At 39.7% G+C, this 13,988-nt stretch overlaps 1 protein-coding gene across 1 annotated transcript in view; it reads left to right on the top strand.

Annotated features, from left to right (window-relative positions):
• TFAP2D (transcription factor AP-2 delta) overlaps positions 1-13,988 on the top strand; it is a gene marked incomplete at its 3' end in the record, with an annotated part of 48,929 nt that overhangs the window by 11,458 nt on the left and 23,483 nt on the right. Inside the window, exons 4-5 of the mRNA XM_084203669.1 lie at positions 5,911-6,076; positions 8,740-8,858. Of these exons, the coding sequence (XP_084059795.1) occupies positions 5,911-6,076; positions 8,740-8,858 (285 nt within the window). The remainder of the gene's footprint in view (positions 1-5,910; positions 6,077-8,739; positions 8,859-13,988) is intronic.

Below are 13,988 nucleotides of genomic sequence, written 5' to 3'. Positions count from 1 at the left end.
AAAGAGGAATGAAGGAAATATCTTTTCTTTTGGGTATGGTTTGGATCTTACCCTTCAGCCCGGGAGTTGTATAAGTTCTGTGTCAGTGCTGATACGCCTCGATAATGGAGGGCTGGTCCTGGGGGCAGGAGATATTTTTACACGTTCATACACTCTTTAAAGCTGGTTTCCTGTAACAAACCCACTTATTAATGTTATTCTGTTTTCCACCTTGCTTCTCCCAAGCTATTTTTTAAACCTTGCTTACACTTAAAACTCTTACAGCTCTTAATGTCCTTAAAAACATGGTGTAGGTAAGAGGCTGGTCTTATAAACTGCTGTTGATACCCTCAATCTTACTGAATCTTTTGGTTTATATTTAAAAATTCCTCATGTCTTTGTTTTCTCGGCATGAACGTTGTAGTGAGGGACATCTCGGACTTGTTTGTGTTTGTGGCATGAGCTGGCTTTGTGTGGCTACCAACCTGATGCAAAGTTTGTTAACGTAAATGAAACTAAAAGAATAACTGAGGAAAGAAATCCCAAAAACCAAGATATTGCAGTACTTTCTAATTTTTCTGTAGATTAGTTTTGGAGTTTTGAATATTTAGCTGCTGATGTTAATGACTGGGTCATGTGAGGATAATTTGGAGAACATTTTAAATTGCTTATAGACCTTTTGGAACTGAAAATGGGATTAAACAGTACTGATAAAATCTGTACTGATAACTGTTTGCTTACATTTGCTACACGATAAGGGAAAAAAGCTAAGGAGAGGCAGATTCTAATGTCTTTATTTTGTAACGTACTCTAAACTTGCCAGAATTTCAGCACAGGGCAGAAAATAAACTATAAACTGGAGGATCCCACCAACAGCACCTGTAGATATAAATAGACTAATAAAAAGCATAGCACGCTATTAATATTTTATATAAGATCAATCTGCTGACATTCAGGTGTGCTTATACTTAATAATGTACACAAGTACACAAATGTCTATACCCTGAAAAACAAAATAAACAGCACTTCTGCAGTGTTGTCACCAGTGTGTTGTGATGTTTCCTTACATAGGTGCATGACATTTACAGGTGAATGTCTTGGAGAAAGGGACTATGTTGCATTGAATGAATATAAAACACTCATCATATTGTGGCTGTTACAATTAACAAATAAAAGATGGCCTTGCAGAGTGTAAGGATGCACAAAATTATAGACATATATTTTTTTAAACTGTATTTAAAGTGTAAAAACCATCTAGTGACATTGATGGACATTTGTCTCTGTCATTCCTAAAAAAACCAAAAATATTACTTATGAAAAGTATAAAAAATATTCCAGAATGTTGGTTTTATTAATGAAAGGATGCACAAATATTTTATTCTGATGGTGTGAGGGAGTCTTGCATTTCAGTGGGTGCCTGAGCACCTAAATCAGAATAAACCACTACACTCCAGCCACCCTATTGTTCTCTTCATCTCTACAAAGGGAACCTGCAACCAAAACAGAGCCAGCTCCCTCGCCACCTGTGTTATTGGGATTTTCATTGTGTTGACAAGATGGGTGGGTTAGAGCATGGCTCTGTTCTCCCTGCTGTCATCTGCACAACCCATCATCACTTGTGCTGGCATTTTGTACCCACGTGTGCTATTTGATGTGGAGACAGGAATAAGAGAGGGAAAATGCTCTCCCCATGTTTGCTCTGAATGCCTTTTCCAGTACCACACAGCCTAACTTTTGCTTGTTCTAGGCTTGGGAAACAAAGCAAAAGCACAGTTCTCATGAAGGAGGACCTGTGTGGAGCAGGAACCAGTTAGTCAGAAGGAAAAGGGTGGGCCCCCAAAGTAAACTAATAAAAATGAACTTAGTCTTTCATCATTCCCCTCTCTCAGGACACTTGAAAATAATAATAGATTATAATAATATAATATTTTGTGTTGTAAGAGACTTTTAAAGGTCATCTAGTCCAACCCTTTGCAAAGAGCAGGAACACCTTTAACTGCATCAGGTTATATATAGTCTCCTGAGGTGATTTGGGGGTTCAGTACACAGCAGTTTTGGGCCCTTGGTCTCTAACTAGATGAGATCAACTGCACAAATCATCTCTCTTTCCCACCCATTATTATCTTGTGTTTATTGCAAAAACAAATTTTATTTATTGGAATCAACATGAGGATGACAGATCAGAGGCTAAAACTCTGTCATGGATAAAGAAGTAATGGAATAGAGTTGGATGAGAGAGAAGCCTTAAAGAAGGGATTGAGTGCCTGAAATCTTCCCTTCTTTCTTCCACCCCCGCCCCTAATCAATCAGTTGCAATATAAATTATAATTCTCTCTTTGCCCAAATCTTGTCCTGCCTCTGTTTCCAGACCTGTGGCTGTAAGAGCACAACCATCACCATTTACAGTCATCTCCAAAGTAGTACCTTATGGCAACAGATGAAGATCAGATCAGACCATGTACTCACTTCCTTATGGGAATAAACAGTTGTCCTAAAAAAGAGTCTTCTTAACACTCACAGGCCCATTTCTTGTGGTACACAGAGCACAAAGTTGCTGAGGCAATCAGCTGGATGATCCCAACAATTACCTCACTGTCTGCCTGCTCTCCTTTTCCATTTTCTGGCTTTGCTGTAGGATGAACGCCATGGATAACAGGCCAGGGTGCAAGGGCCACAGCTTTTCCTTCTTCAGGCACACTTTTGTATGGAAAAAATAAATTTCTGGGCAAATTTCTTTGTTGTTCCTGCATGTGGGGCTCTTAATTCGATGAGCTGAAGGGGTCTTATGTGTCCTGGCACCAGAAGCCAGTCTGTAAAGATTTCCAAAGCCAGCAAAAACTGCTGAGAGTAATAGGGATCTCCAGGCTGAATCACTAGACTCACAAAAGGCATTATTTCCATCCTGTTTTTGAGGCATTATTTCTGTTTCTTCTGCTGGTATCTTAGCATCCCACTTCTCAAGTACTCTGTTATGACAAGATTGGCTCAACAATTAAGCGAGGATTGACTTTTCAAGCAGCACCTACAGTGGCATTGTGTTGACAGGGAAAAAAGCTGGTTGTTGCCACTGTTGTTTAGTTCACCTTAAAACATATCTTGTGGTCTACATGTTAAGCTGCTTTGCACAATCACTCTAACACACGATCAGAAGGAAGGAAGGAATGCTCTGAAGCTTGTCTTTGTCAAGAAACCTAATCCTTCCTCTTCCTGTGTGGCTGCCCTTCTCCTTTCTCCTCTCTTTCCAGCAGTTCTCTATGCCTTTTTCTGTTTACCAGTGGTGCAAAGGCCAGGTCTTCGTCCAGCTCCTCTCCAAGGTGGTGTTTGTGGTAGGAAATTCATGTCTTCAAAAATGCACACAGCTTGCAACAAAGACATATCTTCATCTAGGAAGCACCACACTGCTCTCTGTTGCTGTGTCAATGAATAATTAATAGAGTGAAATAATTATATGCAATAGATTTTACCTTCTTGTAATTTGCTACTTGTTCCCCATGTTTCTGGAAAGCAAATGACTTAGACTTGCTGAGTTCTTTTACTTTTAACCCATACCTGGCTCACCTGGAATTGCCTTGGTTTAGATCACGTTGCTTGGGCATGATATTTTAAAATATTTCAGACTGTAAGCAACTTTCTACTAAATAGTAATAAGAAGTGTTCCAGTAAATTCTGGTTAGGGTAGGAGCAGCTGCAGGGTAACAGGTTTTTGGATTAAAGGAACAATTATTTATCTGGCATAAAGGGTGCACATACTGGCTTAACCTGGCAAGGAGATGAACTTTAATATGACACTGATTTCTGTACAGTCTCACTCGTTATAAAATCTAGAGACTCATTGAAGTAAATAAATATGTAGACAGTGCCACTGTTTTCTTGACACGTATATATATATACACGTGTGTATGTGCATTGTGTGGCAGATGCCAAACAAACAGATCTACTCAGTGTTAACGCTCTTCACAAATGTACCTGACAGACCAGAAGTTGGAAAACGTTGCTAGAAAATATTTACAGGTTTCTGGAAAAATAAAAAAAAAGAAAATCTACCAAAGAAAACCAAAACAACACAGACCCAAAATTATTTCAGGCATGTGGCGCCAGATTTTTGTGTTTGAGTGCATGAGCTCATTAATTGTAGCTTTGAGCGGTGTAAAAATGTGCATCAGTGCCCTTGATGTGCCTATATTTTGGTGATGCATGAATTGTCTCTATATTCTGTCTAAGAAGTGGACACTAATATCTGCCCTGGAACATAATTAGAAGTCATAAAATACTCTGCTGTACTGAGTCAGGATCTCACCCATCTGGGATTGATACCAAGAGATGTTCTTTTCTGGTGTTGCTGTCAGCACAAATGTTTAAATATACCTTCAAGAGCTGAAATATTTGGAAAGAAATTCTGTTTGCCTTATGTAAGCAAGCAATAGTCTGCATTTAATGAAGGTTCATCCTTCAGTCTGTCTCTGTGAGAAGTGGAACAGAGTCACCTTAATTTTAAGAAGGCTGCATGTGTAAGTTGATAAAGAAAAAGGTGTAGGATCTTGCCTAAAGGGACCTTTTAATTGCTATTCTATTCTATTCTATTCTATTCTATTCTATTCTATTCTATTCTATTCTATTCTATTCTATTCTATTCTATTCCATTCCATTCCATTCCATTCCATTCCATTCCATTCCATTCCATTCTCATTATAGAATTTAGGTTAGAAGCTAAAATTTTTACGTGCAACAAAGTGAGTTTTTGTAGTTAAAAAATATTCAGGTGTTCACAGGAAAAAAGAAACTATCAGGGTATTTTAAAAAATACAGTATGCTTCCTTTAAGCCTGTGATGAGCACAGATTAATTCTGCTCTAAGAAGGTCTTCACATCATCATCCTCACATAAACAATCTGAACTCCTTCTAGTAGTGCATTGAATTATATGATATTTTGTATCGCTGTCATATGCAGCACATTCTTCTTTTTCTCATTTTTCCCCCAGGGAATAATAGTGCATGCAGTGGTAAGGTTTATTTCTTCCACAGAGTTTTTTTGTTGTAGTCAGGTTGGAGAAGGCAGGTCAAAGAAAAGTGTTTTGTGTTTGGTGATAAAATATGTGTTAGTCCTTAAGATTATTTCTTTTTTTTTTTCCCCTGGTAGTTTGTTCTACTCTGTTGGATTGGTTGAAGAGAAAGTTTTCTCTTTTTCTCTCTCTCATACTAACTTTAAGTTAAAAGCTCAGTTTTGCCTGAGGAGTTATTGATCACAGTCTTGACTGAAAGATTTGGTGATCATTCAGCAGTTTTAGACCCAGGCCAAGTAATTGCCACTCTCAAGAAATAAACAATTGCAGAGCTAACCTGAGATAAACTGATGTAGCTCAATAGATTTCAATCATTAATATCAGCTGAGGATTTGACCTAACTTTGGAAGGAATTTATGAGTTCAAAGGTGTGGAGAACTGTTCTTGCTGCAAATCACTGCACATCCATGGTGTTCTTGCATCTTTGTAATCCTAGATACTGCTATGAGAGTTAAATTTAACATTTCTCATTAGAACCAACATCCTAATATTTTCACAAACTGTGTTTTTTTAAAATTGTGAGCGAGGGTTCAATCTTATTTTTTTAATCATACTAGACTGGAGAGACCCTAGTGAGAATCAGTAATTTTTTCAGAGCATGAGATCAAATGATATCAAATAACCATAACAAGGTGTTTTGACTGTAAAGCTTATGAGATCTAATAATTCACTGTTCCCACACTGAAATTCCAACCCATTCATTTTCCTCAAAACAATAACATCACAGAAAGCCAAACCACACCCACCCTAAGAAAAACCAAACCCAAACAAAGCCAACCACAAGAGAACCACAGAATTGCTCTTCATGGCTGAGTTTGCCAAAACACAGAAGAGGAGGTTTCCCTCACTTTGATATTTCCTTTTTTTGAAGGTGGCACCTGTGTTGTCAACCCCACTGACCTGTTCTGCTCCGTTCCTGGTCGCTTGTCTCTGCTCAGCTCCACTTCCAAGTACAAAGTGACCATCGCAGAGGTGAAGAGGCGCCTTTCACCACCAGAATGCCTCAACGCCTCCCTCCTTGGAGGTATTTTGAGAAGGTAAGTTGAAGGTGAGGATAACAACTCCTAGACAATGCTGTAATTGCTGTATTCTTTTTTCTTTTTTTTCTTTTCAACAGGTAGGTTTTATTCTTTTCCCCTATGTGGATAGTGGTCACACTTGAGGTCAACAGAAGGGGATGGATCAGGAGGGAACACTGGGGAATTTTCAGTAAATTAGCAAGTTTACATTTTTCATCAAACTGATTTTTTTTTACCTCCTCTGTTCAGTTACTCATCAGACGTGGATAGATATTGCCTTGACTTGTTTTGAGAGAAAAAAAAAAAAGGAAATTCAATATGTGGAAAATTTCACCAGACCTACAAATCTAAATTCTTGCTGAGAAACAATCTCAAAGGAAATCGTTTTACAATATGCTGGGATGCCTTTTTCTTCCTTTCTCTGCATGTTTTTTTGAGCACAAAAATGACAGAATAAGCTGGTTTTACTTTTCTCAGTGTGAGATATTAGGGGAGAAGTGAATACTTAGGTAAAGTTTTGCCTCTGACCCTTCACTGACCAGAGCAAACACCTGCAGGGAACAGGAGCAGAAAGAAGGAAAGGGGCAGACTGTGCCTCACATTGCAAGAAGAGAACCAGGAGGCAACTGTAATTCAGCCAGGCATATCTAAGTCACGGTGTCCCTGAGGCGTCAGCTCAGATGGCATCAGCTGCTTGAACACCCTTTGATCAAAACTAGCTGGAAAGTCATGGGCTATTTCACTGCTGGCACTGAGGGCCACACTGATCCTCGTGCTTGTACTGAAAGTCATTTTAACCAGCCTGAGACATGTAGGCACTCCAGAGCTGTCTTGACACATCTTGGAGAATAATGACTATAGACCATAAATTGTTTTCAAGGCATAAGTCCCATTCAGCTGCCTCTATGGGCATTGGAATCCAAAATCTACATTCACCAAAATCTCCCCCTCTGTTTCATCCTGGAGAAACCTTCAGCTAATTTTCACTTAAATACTCATGCTGCAGATTTCATCAATACAGTGCAAGCTATTATGGATTCAAGGGCATCGACTTGAATGTGGGGGCTCACTTCTCTCCTTTGTTAAAATGCTTGAATGATCCCCACAGGTTTTTGACCCAGACTAAATATCTCCTCTCCCAAATTAACCCTGGGCATGGTTCAGAAGTTTGCAAAAGCCAGGGACCCCCTGTCTGCAGTTTGGATGTGCTAATTCTGTTTTATGAATTAAAGAGAGCAATGAAAGAGATTTGGTCAGTTTGTAACTGAGGGTTTCACAGCTAGGAAACAGGCTCAAGCACTCTGTATTTGACCAGGAAAGATGTAAGAAAACAAAATCTCATTGATTGTTTGCCTGAGACCTTGAAGGCTTGTTTCTGCATCCTGTCAGCAGTCACTGGTTACCTGTTTTCCCAAATAGCTTGCTTTGGGAATAAAGTGTTCTTCTGAATAAAGAAAAAATCTTTTCAGAAGATATTTCTGACAAACAATGTGGCCAAAGTTGTGTTATTTTTTAATGCATAAAAGCAGACATCCAAATGGTGATATTCTGTGTTTGGTTTTCTCCTCTGCCTGAAGGAACTTGAACATGAACCTCAAAATATTTAGTTAATTATTTTTGCTACGCAGTGATTACTTTTTCTAAGCTGTGGGCCCCTCAATCTCATTTGGGGTTAATGATGTATTTCTTGTACAAAAATCAAAGGTGTAGACTCTTATCTAAATAAAGGACAGGTCATTCATTTGGGATGGGAGATATCAGGGTTTCAGTCACTGCTTTATTCATTGATGAAGAATTTTAACATTAGTCATTTGTCAGCTGACTGCTGCATCTGTTTGAAAGATACAGGTTAAAATTCCCTCAAGCTGAGGAAGAATTTGAACCTACATCTGCTTCATAAGTGGGTTTGTCTGAAATGCCTCAAACACTGAGGTGCCACAGAAAAGCAGCTGGGACACACCAGGGCCCATTTTGTGAGAACAATGGGATGTAGGTGTTTGGCATAGGGGCACAGATAACCAATGGTGGCTGACATTTTAACTTCAGCATTTCCTATTGCCTTGGCCTTCTTACTTGTGAGTTTTGGGCTTTGTAGACAATATTTCTAAATACCCAGGCCTCTGTATAAATTATAGAGGGATAGTTAGAGCTGGTTTCCACATAGACATCTACATTTAAGTAGCTATCTGGCTTCCTTTAACAGCCAGACAAGCCAGATGAGTAAAGTGCACTCATTGTGGATATCTGTTTAATCTAATTCTAAGGTAATGTTTCTGTCTAATTTGTCTTTGGAGCCTGGCTTGGCTAGATCAGGTATAAATGTTTGCACTGTCAATATTTACATTCAGTCTCTGTAACCCCAGGTACCATGCCCAAATCAGGACACTGGGCTCCACTAGGTGGAAACTGCCTGAAGATCCGATGCCCCCATGACAGGCACTAAAATCTCTAACTCTGCCAAAGAGGTGATGTTAAAGAATCACCAAGATTAAAGATTCACCTAGAGCAAGCAGGACATTAGGAATACAGCTCTGAAATATTTCCCATGGATGTCACTACTGCGGGCATTACCCCACATATTTGTAAATGAAGTGTGCACAATTTCTAGGCTTACAATAGCATGGGGAAAAGGTGCAGAATAATGACAAATATCTCTCTTTCCTGCTGTTCTCTCACGACAGAGCAAAATCCAAGAACGGAGGACGCTGCTTGAGAGAAAAATTAGACAGACTTGGACTAAATTTGCCTGCAGGAAGAAGAAAAGCAGCAAATGTCACACTCCTGACTTCCCTGGTAGAAGGTAGGGTCTCTAATACTGCAATATAATATAAACATAATTAAAATGCTTCATGGCATGCAACCCTTTTCAGCCATAGGGTTAAATTCCATAATCTGTATTTTGTATAAAGAGACCTGACTTGCCTAAAGCCACAGAAAGAGTGAGTGGCAGAATAGAAGTTTACTCTGAGATATCTTGGCTCCCAGCAAGTGTCTTGGTTCTGCAGTTTCCTCAGCATTGATTTGTGCTTACAAATCGATGTTCTGAGTGTTCTTGTGAGAGAGATGAATGTCTTATACTAACTCTGTAAGTAGGTTTGTTTATCCTCCTTTTTTTTTTTAACTTATGAATTTCCTGGAGCTGGTCCAAAAATGTGATGATTTTTTTTTGTCTCCCATAAGAAAGCATAATATTTAGACAAGCCTTTTCCCCACACACATAAATGAATGAAATCTGTTTTCAGATAATATCTAGACAGGCTCAGGAGATACTTTCTTGGCCTTTATTTGTTGTTTAAATATCATTCACCAAATACTGCCAGGTTCTTCAAACCTTCAGCTGGGAGATGCAGGTTCAAACCCCTCAGGCAAAGGGAAGAAACTCTACCTGCATCTCTTCTGTTCTGGGTGAATCCACTAAGTACCCAGTTTGTTGTTTGGCTGTGAGTTGCAGCTCTGGGAATTTCAGATCCCTCCTCCTTGATGCTGAGAGAACTCAGCTCATCCTAAAGGTCAATACGTTCTACAATCATAGCCTGAAAGGGCCATACAGATCTAGGCAAGTAGGCTGAGGTCTCAGCACATATTACCACAGAATTACAGAATTAAAGAAGGATTGAGGCTGGAGGACTCCTCTGGTGATCTCCCAGGCCAATCCTCCTGCTCAAAGCAGGGTCAATTAGGAGAGCTTGCTCAGGACTTTGCAAGTTTTTTATTATCTCAAAGGATGGAGACTCTTCAAGGCAGAAATAGCATTGAATCCTCAACTCTGGAAGTTTTCAGCATCTGTGACAAGGGACTGAGATTTTCAGAGGTCACTGAGCACAGGGAAGTTCAATGGGGCTGCTCTGAAATACAGGTGTGTCCATGTCACACCTGCTTGCAAGAGAAAGCTCTCATGGACTCACAGTCTTAGAAAAGATAGCAAGTTAGAGGAGTAAGGGCTGTTCTCACCTTCAGGCATCTTGGGTCAGGGCAGAATAAACACAGCTGGGTTTTATCAGTAAACAGAACAATGGCTTTAAGCTGAAATGTGAAATTAGGAAAAAATTCTTGCCTGTGAGGGTGGTGAGGCTCTGGCACAGGTTGTCCAGAGAAGCTGTGGCTGCTCCTGGATTCCTGGAAGTGTCCAAGGCCAGGCTGGACAGGGCTTGGAGCAACCTGGGATGGTGGAAGCTGTCCCTGCCCATGGCAGGGTGTGGAGCTGGGTTATCTTTAAGATTTCTTCCCAGACCATTCCATGATTCTGGGGTTCTATGTCACCAGCTATTCATTCATCAGAAGAGACTGAGAGGGAAGTACATGACAGCTGCTGGCCTGGGGCTGATGGCTGAGAACCTTTGCTGTAAGTCAGGGTCAGATTCCTGCTTCCCAGGAATGGAGCTGGGCCCACCTCCCTGCCCTTTATTCAAAGCCAAGCCTGCTACCAAGCCTGTGGTGTTGCTTCTGTCCTTGCTGTGAGTCCTAAAGACAAATACTGATGTGCCTGAGCTCACTTTGGCAGAGATCTTTTTGCCTGGATATGCTACTAATGAATTTTATCCAATGGAATTTGTGGGAATGGCAGCACCATGTTAACATTCCCACAGAAAATTAAGTGAAGCTCTTTTCCCGTGTGTGTAACCAATTCTGGGTCAAACTTGGAGGTGCTCATTGAATTCTTGGTAATATAAGCTGTTCTTACTTTGGACTTGCAGATATTCCTTCCAGGTGGAACTAACTTACAGCACAATTTCTTCAAGGAAAACCACCCTTCATCAGTTCCTGCTGCTGGAGGAGGCAGAAATAGAAGGACACAGGTTTATTCTGTGGTATAGGGAATCCAGAGAGAAAGCAACATGAGCTTTTTCTGTGTGATAGCAGTACAGAAATTGAAATAATAATAATAATAATACTAATACTACTAATAATAATTTGTTCGTTTTATTAAATCTCTAAAATATCAGGTACACTTTGTGTACCTCTCATAAGAACCCAGGATTGTGTCATTCTTGACTTCTTTAGATGGTTCTAAATTTATTATTACTAAAGGTCCTCACAGTCTTCAATATATTGAGGTTTTAATATCTCTTTAAGGTAAAAGCATCAATCTCTTGAATATCTATGTGACACAAGATAAGGCAAAATTAGTTGCATTATTGTGTTTATTTACCAAAACCAAGTCAAAAATCTTGGTCATGACTCATACTTCTCTTCCTCTAAAATATACTGAAATCATTGAGTTTTGGGGTGTCTGTTAAGCTCAAGGAGGAATTGAAATTTATTTCCAGGCTTTGGCTGTCACATGTGTCACATGAAGGTCCAGATTTTATGAAAAGTATTCTGTGACCTCCTGCTTTCTGCAAAGATTTTTCTCTTTGGAGTTGCACTCTGCTGCAGGATGCTTACTGCGGGCTGGATCAGGTCACATCTTTAGAGTCTTTGGTAGGGACCAAAATAAGAATTGTTTGACAGATCAGTTCTGTTCTCTTTGTCATGCACATAAATCAGCACAACGAGTGGAAAGGCAGACAGGGAGGGTGAAATCAGCGTTGCAGGGCTCTCCTGAGCAGTTTGGGGACACATCTTTGTGTAACCTGCAGGCGAGGGATGCCCTCTAGTGCCTGGACTAGATGGAGGGAAAGGTCATTTTTCTTACGAGTTCCAAAAGGAAAATTTCTACATATTAGCTGTAGAATAAAGGCTCCTCAGATAAATACTAGTATTTCCAAGGCTAAGCTTTACTGCGGGCTCAAAAGAGTCAAAAGCTTCTCCAGTGGGAGCAAGGAAGGATGTGAAAAGAGGAGATGTGTCCCCTTCTGTCTGAACGGGTCACTTAACAAAGCATAAATGTGATTGCAGATGCAGGTTAAAGCAGTGCATGAATGATTTTTAAACCATCAGATTAAAAAAAACCAAGAAAAACTAACAAAAAATTTCTAGAGTTTGTTTTTCTGTCAAACCCGATTACGACACTAAATTTCCTAGACAGAGAATTAATGACATTCATCATTTGGGGACCAAAACTCTTGAGTAAAATAGGTCGGTGGTTTCTTTTTTCATCGTGCTCTCAACTATCACACTTCTCCCCCACCAGCCTTTGTTTAAATATCCTTCCACTTGTTCCTCCTCCCTTCTCACCCTACAAATAGAATAAACTTTTCTTCCACCTCCCGCCTGTCCCTCCGCCCCCTGAGTAACATTTCTGCCGGGTAGAGCATCCGGAGGAGGCTCAGCCGAGGAGAGTGGGAGGCTCAGATGCCAAGTGTCCCTCTCCTGGGGACACAACTCCTGCCTTCCCTCCGCATAGGAGCGGCTCTCACTCTTGCTGGCCCTGGGGGACCCCCACTCTGCTCCTTGCACCTGCCCACAGAAACCTCCCGAGGTGCTGCTCTCCCCACCGAGGCTTTCCAGACCTGTCCCTGCAGATTCTGCTCCAGCACCTCTCCCTTTCCATCGTGCCCTGGCCAATTGTCAAACTGCAGAGGAGAGGCAGGAGCTGCAGAGCTGGGTTTGAGGAGAGTCCAAGATTCCCAACATCTGCTCATCTGCTCTTTATCTTGGCAGGAGGAAAGAGCTGGGGGTGTCACACACGGGGAAATTGGGTTTTAGGTTGAATTCAGATTGAAACAAGGCAAGTAGCTAGAAAAGTCAGGGGATTTAGTGAATCACCTTTATTGTGATTCCTACCGTAAGGTAAATAACAGCTAGGCAGAAGATGGGAAATCTAAGGTAAAAGAAAAAAGGTATCATCCACATCTCCACACAGGGAAATTGGATTTTAGGTTTTTAGGATTAGGATTTTAGGTTGAATTTGGATTGAAACAATGTAAGTAACTATAATAGTAAGGGGTTTTAGTGGTCCCTACTTTTATTGTGATTCCTACCGTGAGGTAAATAACAACTAGGCAGAAGATGGGAAATGTAAGGTAAAACAAAAGAGGTCAGTTCATCCGTGTTTCCAACATTTACACAATTTCTCACAGAGTAAATGTTTGCACAAATTATGCTGTACAAAAAGAAAAAACATATTCTATGACATTTTGTATAAACTACTTTCCCCCACCAAGCAGACTTAATCCTACTGTACAGTAATCAAAGGGATCTCTATTCACAAAAAAAAGTATATCACAGTACAATTCTAAATATCAAATCACCATTTGATCCTGGTTTAAAATTACATCTTTGCTTAATAAGGAGATAGGAAAATTTATGCTCTGCAGAGTGTTCTCAAGTCCACATTTTTTTTAATTTAGAATTTTTAGTTAGAATTTAGGATGCATGCTTATATGAATAAATACGCATAACTCTAACAAGCAATTTTAGTATATGTGAGCTTTCCATTCCAGCAAAAGTACTTTCAATTTTAATTTAAATTATTTAAATTATTACTTCATTTAAAACAGTAATTACATTTGTATCTACATCGTTACTAATCCATGAAGAGATAAGTAATTTTGTTTCTTTTTGCTCAAATGGTTTTATATCACAGTCACAATCCCAGCTCCAGACAGGTTTTATATTTTGAATAAATTTCTCAGATTATCAGAATGGCTTAGAACAATTTTCTCAGCTCTAGCAAATAATATAAACCATGTTTGTATATATAAATTCGAATGAGAATTCACATTTTCATTCCCTTTTTTCTAACAGTAAGTGAAAACATTCACATTTCCGTCACTTAGTTGTTGATCATGTTAAATGAATGCCTACATTTCAACACAAAAACTCCGCTCTCTTGAAGAAGCCAAGACTTTTCTAATGGCTAAATGTTTAAAGTCTTTATTGTCTACATTCCTTGTGCTGTTACTGGGACTGACTGGGACCATGATGAAGCTGTCTGGAGAATTGCAATTCCACCTGATGACAGCTTCAAAGGGTTTGACTTTTATTTTTTTTCCGTGCTGGAATGAAGATAAGCCTATAAAGTATTTTAGCAGAATTTAGTTGAAAA

This window comes from Fringilla coelebs (assembly GCF_963513975.1).
Source record: "Fringilla coelebs genome assembly, chromosome: 3".
NCBI classification, from domain to species: Eukaryota; Metazoa; Chordata; class Aves; order Passeriformes; family Fringillidae; genus Fringilla; species Fringilla coelebs.
Note: the sequence above shows the minus strand (reverse complement) of the source record. Positions and strands in the feature narration are given on the sequence as shown.